The 9,726-nt window shown below is 48.4% G+C and overlaps 1 protein-coding gene across 1 annotated transcript; it reads right to left on the bottom strand.

Moving 5' to 3' along the window:
• Positions 1-1,386: 1,386 nt before the first annotated feature.
• On the bottom strand, positions 1,387-9,444 carry TMEM221 (transmembrane protein 221). Its single transcript, XM_006898262.1, has 3 exons — positions 9,125-9,444; positions 6,126-6,211; positions 1,387-1,853 (listed from the first exon to the last, which is right to left on the bottom strand). The coding sequence occupies exons 1-3, from the start codon at positions 9,442-9,444 to the stop codon at positions 1,387-1,389; spliced, it is 873 nt and encodes a 290-aa protein (XP_006898324.1).
• Between the last annotated feature and the right edge of the window lie 282 nt (positions 9,445-9,726).

Genomic DNA, 9,726 nt, shown 5'->3' with positions numbered 1-9,726 from the left:
CACACACACACACACACACACACACCCCTCAGAACCTCTATGGCTCAGAAAGGACAAGCTGGGACACTTCTGGAGACATGTGTCCTTTTGGATAAGGGAAAAAGATCAGCCCAGCCCCATCTCTAGAGTTCTACCATGTGGGCATCGATGAAAACTGAGGTTCCAGACTGTGGTTTGAGAAGGGCACACCTTGCCCCTCCCCTATCCCCACCCCCACCCCCGATCCCTCCAGCAACACAGAGACAGCAGATGGTCTGGATTTATTTGTGGGTATTGTGGAACATACATGATGAAGGGGGTCTCTCTCTGGAGATCTCTGGGTCTCAGCCCTTACCCATGTGGAGTCCCACCAGCTCCATGAGCCCTAGAAACTGTTCAACAGCCACCCTCTTTTCCTGAAGGTACTGGGAGCCCAAACACCAGTCATCCCCACTCCTTGCCCCTGACAGTGGCACAGGGTCAGGCGACAAGATTGAGGACCTCTGTTGTGCACATAGCCCTGAGGGGCCCACACAGAGTCAGTCACACGTGCTTCCTTCGTGGGCACCCTGAGGGGGAAACGCTTCCAATCCCATTTTACAGATGAGGAAACTAAGGCACAGAGAGGGAACCTCTCACCTGCAGGCATGGCCCTGGCCCTGGGCTGCCCTGAGCTTGGCACACGGGCGTCAGATGCTCTCAGCCCACGGGGCACTGCAGCGGGTCCCAGAGTCTGCAACGAGCGCAGTCTGCAGCATGAAGGCTACGGGACCGGGTGCGAACTCTGACTCGGACGCTCAGTACTGGCCGTGGGCCCCCGTGTGAGTCACCGCCTCGCTTTCCTCATCTGTAAAATGGACAGAGGTGTTCAGAGTACTGCCACCTGAGTCCCGACACTCCCCACTAAGAATGAACAAGAACGTCATTTATTCTGGGCTGCCACCTTTTCCAATCCTCCCTCTGCAGGGAGGTGCGGCCATGGGATTCAGTTCTGGCCAATGAAGTTCGGACAAAAGGGCCTCGTAGCCTCCTGAGAAGTCTTCCTAAAGGTATGGGTCCCACCTTGGCAGATTCTTCAGTGAAGGTTGGAGCCCTGGCAGCCGTTTTGCACAAGACATCCTCGATGTTTAGATGCCAAGAACTAAGGGGGAAGTAAGATTCTATTGCTAGGGAGCCCTGGTGGCCTGGAGGTAAGGAGCTGCACTGCCAACTCAAAGGTACATGGTTCAAATTCTCCAGCTGCTCCGTGGGAGCAAGATGGGCAGTCTCCTCCTGTACAATTTACTGCCTCTGAAAACCCACAGGAGGGTCAGTTATGAGTCAGTTCTGACTTGACAGTAACAAGAAGCAGTTGCTAAGCCTGGACCTGTCCCAAGAGTCCTCTTCCTGACACCCTGAACCCTGAACTCACACAAGTGTGGAGTCTTTTCCTGTGGCCCCGGATCTGTACCCCAGCATGCTGCGCATCTCATGCGTAACCCCATCCCAGGGCCCCGTGGCAGCCGGCAGTGCCCGGTGCATGCGGGGTGCAGTCAGGCTGCCCCGTCGACCTTCCCCCAGGGCTGCAGGTGCTGTGGTGGGGGCCATGGGTCCAAGGGGAATCCCAGGTTCTGGATAAGACAAGTATGGGGAACGGCGGTGGGTACCCTGCTGGGGCTGAGCCCCGGGGCTGGCCTTGGAGACCTCGGTGGGGCGAGCCGGATCATCCTCAAAGGGCGGTGGGGACAGCTCGTGGAGACCGTGGGTGGCCCGGGCAGCACGGAGGAGAGTGTGGGTCAGCACAGCCACCAGGACCAGGGCGCCTAAGCCGAGGATGGAAGCAGCTGCAGCGCCAGCCTCAATTTCAAAAAGCAGCAGAGCGTAGATGCACAGTGCTGGGGAAGGAAAAGGCTCTCATTTAGTCACCCAACAAACATCAGAGCTTCCCCAAACAATCATCACAGAAAACCCACAATAGGCCAGACACATACATCCTCCTACACCCTCAGATACAACATCATCATCTTGTTATACATCAAGAAACAGAGGTCCAAAGAGGCCAGGAGGCTCCCCCAAATTTTCACAGCTAGGAAATGACAGAGGTGACCCCACTTTACAGACACAGGACCGGAGGCTGGGAGATCCTTGTTTGAATTCACGAAGTCAGTAAACTCAGAGCCCCCTTCATTTTTTTTTTCAGAGCCCCCTTTAAAACACAAATTTCATGGAAAGATGTTCAACATCTTTAGTCATTCAGGAAATGCAAATCAAAACCACAGCGAGATACCACTTCTCACCCCGCTAAAACCAAAAATTCATTGTCATCGAGACAATATTGACTCCAGATCAATCCCATCTGTTACAGAGTAGAACCGCTGCATGGGGTTTTCTTGCAGTCTTTTCAGAACTAAATTGCCAGGCCTTCCTTCCATAGCACCTCTGAGTGGGTTTGGACTGCTGACTGACCTTTGGGCTAGGCCATGAGCACAATCTATTCACACTATCCAGGCACTGAGAATGGCTAAAATTAAGCAAACAATGAGAAATGTCGGTGACAGTGTGAATACATTTATATATATATATCCCCAATTCTGAGGGGGATGTAAAATGGTGCAGCTGCTTTGGAAAACACTTTTTTTGCATTTCTAGAAAACCTAAGCACAGAATCACCATATGATCCAGTGATTGCATGCCTAGGCACCTACCTTGGAAAATCGAAAGCACAGATGCAAATAGATACTTGAACACCAATACTCAGGGCAGCACTTTTCACAGGAGTGAAACCAACCCAAGTATCCAGTGTGGTCCACCACACCACAGAATACTACTCAGCAACAAAGTAACTGGGAAAAGTACTGATAAACAAGACATGCAGATGAATCTAGGGAAACAATATACTGAGCAAAGGAAGTTTGACACAATAGACTACATATGGATGATTCCATTGATAGAAAAAATGCCCCAAACAAGCAGATTTTTAGAGAAAGAAAGTGGATTCGTTGTCACCAGGGACGGAGCAAGAGGAGAATGAGAATAAATGTCTGATGGGCACGAGGCGTCTTCCCAAGGGCATGAAAAACATAAAATTAGAGGTGGGATGTGTATAACCTTGGGTACCTTAATGTCTCTGGGCTGTGGATTTTTTATCTTTTTTATTTTATTTTATTTTATTATTTTTCTGTGTACTGTCAAATCAGATCTGACTGATACAGGAGGAGATTGCCCTTCCTTCTCCAGCAGAGCATCTGGTGGATTCGAACCATGTACCTCCGGGATTGCAGTGCAGCTTCTTGCCTGGTAACTTTCCTGTCTCGTATGCTTTCCTGGTTTGTGGACTACGACATGCCCACCTTGTCTCCATAACGTTCCCTGCCCCCTGTACTCCAGTACTGCTCTGAGCAAGGAGTCACCCCTGATGCTTAAGTCTCACATGTTCACCCTCTACCTTGGATCCTTTCCTGACAGGGTACACATTTCACTCTGCTCAGGGTATGGGCAACTTTGGGTGATCACAGCCCCTCTCTGGCCTCGGTTTGCTGATCTGGACAGTTTGGGCAATGAGGTGACCTCAAGGGCCTGACCTGTCCCTCTGTTGCATTGTCTAATGTCCAGTTGGCACTATTGTTGTAAGATGTTTAGTGACATCCTTGGACTCAGCAGTCAGTGCTACTAGCACCTCTTCTTCAGTGGTGACAACCAAAAATGTTAGTGATAGTGTCAACTGTCCTCTGATTATGAGAAGAATTAGCCCCTGGTGAAGGGCCTTGGTCCAGTCTCCACCCCAACTCTGCCCACTGGATCTAGAAAGTACTGACTCACCTCTTTGACATCGATGATTACATGGAACCTTGCTTGGCCAATCAGTGAATTGCCTTCTCCTGGTCATCATGATTGGTGGAGGGATAAACCAATCAGAGTCAACGCTGAGACTTTTGCTTGGACTAAAGGCTGGAGGAATCCTTTTCTGCAGCCACTGCTAATAGACGTCTGGAGCTGATGGGGGGACTTGGTGCTGTGTGGGCTTTTGAAATCCTTTCTCTGGTTCTGCACACTCTCACTTTAGAAGATACCACATTGCATCATGTCAGGCATATTAAAATCGGATCAAGGCCTCATTTTTGCTCTGGACAATTCTGAAAGACTTCTATAATTATTCTTTTGGCCCTGGCTAATGCTGAGTGAATGCTTGGGTGGAGAATTCTTGCTGAGTGAGGTCATTTAATCTCACAAAGGCTCTAAATAGGAGGTGAATGAGTCCCAAATTTAACGCTTAATCAGGCTGACATAATGTTACCTTTCCTCCCTTTGTGATTCTTTCCCCCTCATACGTTAAAACTTGGATATTTTCTTTTTTTTAGGTCTTCAACATTTTCACTGTCCCATGAAAAAGTTCTGTTTCTAGGCCTCTTGCAAAAACTACTTATGGCTACAGGCAACTTTCTCAGCTGGGGAAGTGATAAGTGATGTGACAGGCATTTCTTTTCTTTTTTTTTTTTGTGATAGGCATTTCTAATTACCTCCAGCCACACCTGAAGTCAACTACAATACAGTTATAAAAGCCATAGATATCGTTCAAACTTCTAATGATGGAAAAAGAAGCAAAGACAGTAATAGTACGCCCATTGTTTTTCACCTAACTGGGTATTTCTTTTCTTCTGGTCAAACAGGTTGTTTAAGGGCTGGCAGAGACCTACGTGTGATTCAGTGCCAAGTCCACAGTGGCATCGTTTTTCGACATTCACACAAAATACAAGATGTTCAGTCTTACTAAAAAATCTTTTTTATTTGAGCCATTGGCCAGCATACCTGGGTCAGAGAAAGTGGATCTAAGAAAAGTTTTATCAAGTAAGCAATGGAATTATAGCATGAATATGTTCCTCCTGGTACCTGAGAGATTCTTTTTATTCTCTGCTTTCTTTCTGGGGATTTGACATTTCATTTCTGGTCCACTTATAAGTGAACAAGTACGGAAAATGTGGTCCATCCATGCAAAGAATATTACTCCCTCATAAAGAGATACGAAACCTTACTAGACATCTCCACATTAATGGATCTTGAAAGCATCATGCTGAGTGAAATAAGTTCATTAGAAAAGGACAAATGCTGTATAATCCCATTTATATGAAATAAGCACGTAAACAGACACCAAAGATGATCAGTGTGAGAGGGAGAGAATGAAGAGGAGTTTTTTAAACTTTTTTTTCTTCAGGGCATGAATGCATGTGCCCCACTACCACAAATTATGCAGTTGTCTTTCCCACATTTGAGGTAATCACTGGAGTCAGCACATGTGGAGTGCAATGGGTAAGAAAAGCATTTTTGATAACACCTTGCTGTTTGACTTTTTTAATATACCTATCTCTCACCACAACAACTTTTTTCCGTGAACTAATTGAAGGTTTACAAAGCAAATTAATTTTTCATTCAAACGCAATATTCCAAGAACATTGATTTTAATACACACAATGGAATCGCACTTTCCCCAGTTCCTCCCCATGATTCTGATTTCCACTGATCCTTTTATACTTTTCCGTGTCTTCCTTTCCCTTATCTTCCAGTGAGACTGTGCTGATCCCCCCTGTACCGAGTATTGCTTTTTCCTCCACCGTTGTCCCTCTTACAAGTGTAGCTTACCTATTTACTAACACTCTCCCTGCCTTCCCATCTCCGGCAGCCATCCAAGAATGCTTCTACCTGTGTGTAAAACTTTCCTTTTGCTAATACCTTTCTCACCTAGGTGTACTAGCAACACCTCGCAAAGGCATCATTTTTTCCAACACCTGTGAAACATGACGTCTAAGAACCATCCAGAACTTGGACACATCAGTCACGCTCAAATTTAAAAAGAAAACTTTCTAATGGCAGTCAATGTTTGTGGATACTCTGCTGGGTCTAGAGGAAGCCACAGGCTTCATCTCTATGGGTATTAAATCAGCATTCCCCCAATAAATCTGTCAGTCACAACAGTTATCCCAATTATGCCCATGGGTAAACTGAGGCACAAAAGAAATCTGCCCCAGATCCCAGCACAAGGAAGTGTCAGAAGTCAAGATCTGTACACAGGGGGTGGGTGAGGTGGGGTGGCTCCAGAGATGACCCCTGCCATGGTCACCCTAACATCAGGCCTCACACCCCAGGTCCTTTCTACCCACCTGTCCAGAACATACCTGCCAAGTAGACAGAGACCCCACAGCAGAAAAGACCAAGGGCCACGTGTCTGAGGAGGCGACAGTCATAGAGAAACCAGTCGGACCTGGATGAGGGAATGAAGAAAAGGACTCAGAAAGTGAAACAGCAGGGGAGAGTGGAGGAAAGGCCTGAATGGGAGGAGGGGTCAGCTTTTTCAAGGACCTGGGGCCCATGAAAGGGTCAACTGCCACCCACAAATCCATCCACTTATCCATCATTGCGATGGGAAAGTCTGCTGTTAGGGACCTCTCCAGAGTGCTGGAGAGCAACTGTGTCACTCTGGGGACTAAGGTGCGTCTGATACAGGACATGGTCTTTGCAATCACTTGTTATGCATCAGAGAGTTGGACAATGATTAGGGAGGATAGAAGGAGAATTGATGCCTTTGAGCTGTGGTGCTGGAGAAGAGTATTGAGGGTACCATGGACTGCCAAGAAAACAAACATGTTCATCCTGGAGAGGGTTAAACTGGGCTGCTCCTTGGAGGCAAGGATTCTGAGGCTCTGACATACTTTGGACATGTTGTAAGAAGGGACTAGTCCTTGGAGAGGGACGTCATGCTTGAGAGGGTGGAGGGACAGCACAGGAGAGGAAGAGCCTCTATGAGGTGGATTGATTCAGTGACTGGGGTAGTCGGGATGGGTGTGTTGGAGACAGGGTGATTGGCAGGGGACAGAGCAGGGTTTAGGGCTGTTATATACAAGGTCATTATAAGTCGCAAGTGACCCGGCATGCACCCAGCCACCACTGATGCTCCATCTCATCCATTCTCTGGTCATCCATCTACCATCTACCCATTTGAGCTCCATCAACCCATCTGTCTCTCTGTCTAACTCCCCATCAACCCACTGATCCATCTGTCTATCGAGCCCTCTACCTACCCACTCATCCATCCATCAAACTACCCAATGATATGTTTTTAGTGATTCATTCACATTTCCTTGGGCACTCTCCTCCTACGCAATGTACTGCCTCTGAAAACCTGCTGGAGGGTCGGCTACAAGTTGGTTCTGACTCAACAGTACACAGCAACAAGAGCTATCCATTTAGCCACTCACTTGTTTATGTGTGCTCTGGTGGCCTAGTGGTAAGAACCTGTGCTGCAATCCCAAAGGCACATGGTTCGAATCTACCAGCTGCTCCACGGGAGAGAGATGGGCAGTCTGCCCCTGTGTGGTTTATTGTCTCTGAAAACTCACTGGAGGGTCAGCTATGAGTTGGTTCTGACTAGATCCTCATATAACAACAACATCTATTTACTGTCTCTCTCTTCTTCCCTCTTTGCTAACTATTCAACAACAGCCTGCCGTCCATCCACCCACCCACTCATCTCTTTAACCATGTCGCACGAACCCATTCATTTAGCTTTTTTTAAACAGTCACTATCTGTGCTCCCTTTCTCTGAAATATGTGTGAAAATCCTAATTTCTGGACCTGTGGATATGATCCTGTTTAGAATTAGGGCTTTCTATTTTTGTGTAATTGGATCGTATCTGAGGAAGGTGGGTTCTAAATTTAACCACTTCTGAGTTATAAAAAGAGCAAATTAACAACAACAACTTTTAAAAAAAAAAAAAAGGAACACAAGAACAAATTAGACAAAGACCCACAGAGAACGACTGACACTATCAGTGGATTGTCTTCAAGCCAAGGGCCTAACAAAGAGGGACCAACAAGGTAGGAGTCACTGGAAATGTTATCCTCCCAAACTGAGTACATAAGAGTCTGTTTTTTAAAGACATCCACTGTGGTATTGTAATTAATTAATTTACTTACTTACTGCAGCATTGGGAGACTAAGACAAGATTAATGCATCATCTATTTTTCACCCATTTACTCCCCCTATTCATCACCATTCATCCAGCCATCTGTCCATCCATCTTCCGTCCATCACCCTCTATATATTCCAACCTACCTATCCATTTCCCATCCACTCATCCCCACCCCCATAAGCCATGAACCTGCATCCGTCCACTCCAACATTCTGCACTCAGGAAGTAGCTACCTGTGCCAGACCCTTGCTCAGCACCCGACTGCCCTCATTTCACAAACCATAATTTTGCCTGACCCCAGATTCCTCATTTCTCATCAGTAAATTATATTGAGGGAAGAGAGAAAATGGCTGGAAAATCCCACCAGACACAGGATGGAAGGATAGAGAGGAGTGGTAGATGGGGAGGAAGAGGAAAGATAGGTAAAGAAAGATTGAGGGAGGGAAGGAGAGGACAGGTGGATGGTGGATGGAAAGAGGGGGAGGGAAAGAAGAAGGCAGAGAAGGATGCATGAATGAGTGGATGGATGGATGGATGGATGGATGAATAGGTGAACGGGTGTGTTAATGGATAGATGGTTTCTTGAGTGGACATATGTATGCATGGGTATGTAGAGAGGGAGAGAATGAAGGGGTAGATGAGTGGGTGAAAGGATGGATAAATGGGTAGTTGGGTGATTTAGTGTGGATAGGGAGATGCGTTCTTGAGCGGATGAATGGATGGGTGGATTAATTAATGGATAGACAGTTTCTTGAGTAGACATATGTATATGTGGATATGTAGAGAGAGGAAGAGAATGAAGGAGTAGATGTGTGGGTGAAAGGATGGATAAATGGGTAGTTGGATGATTGAGTGTGGATAGAGAGATGGCTTCTTAAGTGGCTGGATAGGTGGGTGAATGGATGGATGGATGGATGGATGGATGGATGGATGGATGGATTCTTGGATGAGAGGGTGTGTGGATAAATGGGTGTGAAGGGAGAGGGAGAGAATGAAAAAGAGAGTAGGTGGAGGCGTGGATGTATGAACAAATAAATGAACGGATTAATAAATTATGAGACAGTGGATTCTTGGACGGGGGGGGGGCAGATACGGACAGGTAACTAGAGAGGACAGAGAAAAAGAGGTAGGCAAGCTCTTCCCTCTGAGGTCCTGGAAAGGCCGGCCAGCCTCCCCCTCGAGGTGGGCCCGCGCACTCCTCCTACCTGCTAGGGCCAGGTCCCCGGGCCATCTCGGCGCCCAAGTGGCTGCAGAGCGCTGAGAGCAACAGGCAGGTGAGCGCCAGGACCAGGGCGAGCGCGGCGAGCGCAGCGGCCAGCGGCAGCAGCGCCCCGGCCGCGTCCTCCGGCAGCCCAGGGCCCGTGCCCAGCCCCGGAGCCAGGCCCTCGGCGCGGGGTCCCCGCAGCTCGGCGCGACCCGCCTGCAACTGGAACAGCAGCTGCGCGCCCAGCGCCGCCAGCACGGCCGCGGGGATTCCCAGCAGGGTCATTGCGGCCAGCACCCGGCCGCCGTACGAGCGGGCCATGGGGGCTGGAATTAGGGACCCTGGGAGGTAGAGAAGGAAGTCCGAATGTCTGGGGGGAAGTAGAGGATGGAAAAGAGGGCAGGAGAGTTAGGGGGATCCGAAGTTCCCCAAAAGGAGTCAGAAGAGGCCAAGTGGCAAGGGTTGCCACAGGTTCCAGGGCGCAATGAGGCTAGAGGGGGAGCTGGATGGGGCTCCAGGCCCAGCGGGGACGCGGGAGCTCCTGGAAAACTTGGGACAAAGTCTCTTCTCCCTCCAGACCCCGCGCCCAGGGCGCGCGCCCCC

This window comes from Elephantulus edwardii, unplaced genomic scaffold (genome assembly GCF_000299155.1).
Source record: "Elephantulus edwardii isolate Elephantulus edwardi_28Jun2011 unplaced genomic scaffold, EleEdw1.0 scaffold00226, whole genome shotgun sequence".
Classification (NCBI taxonomy): Eukaryota; Metazoa; Chordata; class Mammalia; order Macroscelidea; family Macroscelididae; genus Elephantulus; species Elephantulus edwardii.
The sequence above is the reverse complement of the archived record's forward strand: the minus strand, read 5'-3'. Positions and strand labels throughout refer to the sequence as shown.

Excerpts from the sequence above, each read along its gene's own strand:
- TMEM221 (XM_006898262.1), bottom strand. The coding sequence starts at position 9,444 with ATGGCCCGCTCGTACGGCGGCCGGGTGCTGGCCGCAATGACCCTGCTG. Across the intron at positions 6,212-9,124 it reads CGGGGACCTGGCCCTAGCAG|GTCCGACTGGTTTCTCTATG; the intron begins GTAGGAGGAGTG and ends TCCCTCATCCAG. Across the intron at positions 1,854-6,125 it reads GGTCTCTGTCTACTTGGCAG|CACTGTGCATCTACGCTCTG; the intron begins GTATGTTCTGGA and ends TTCCTTCCCCAG.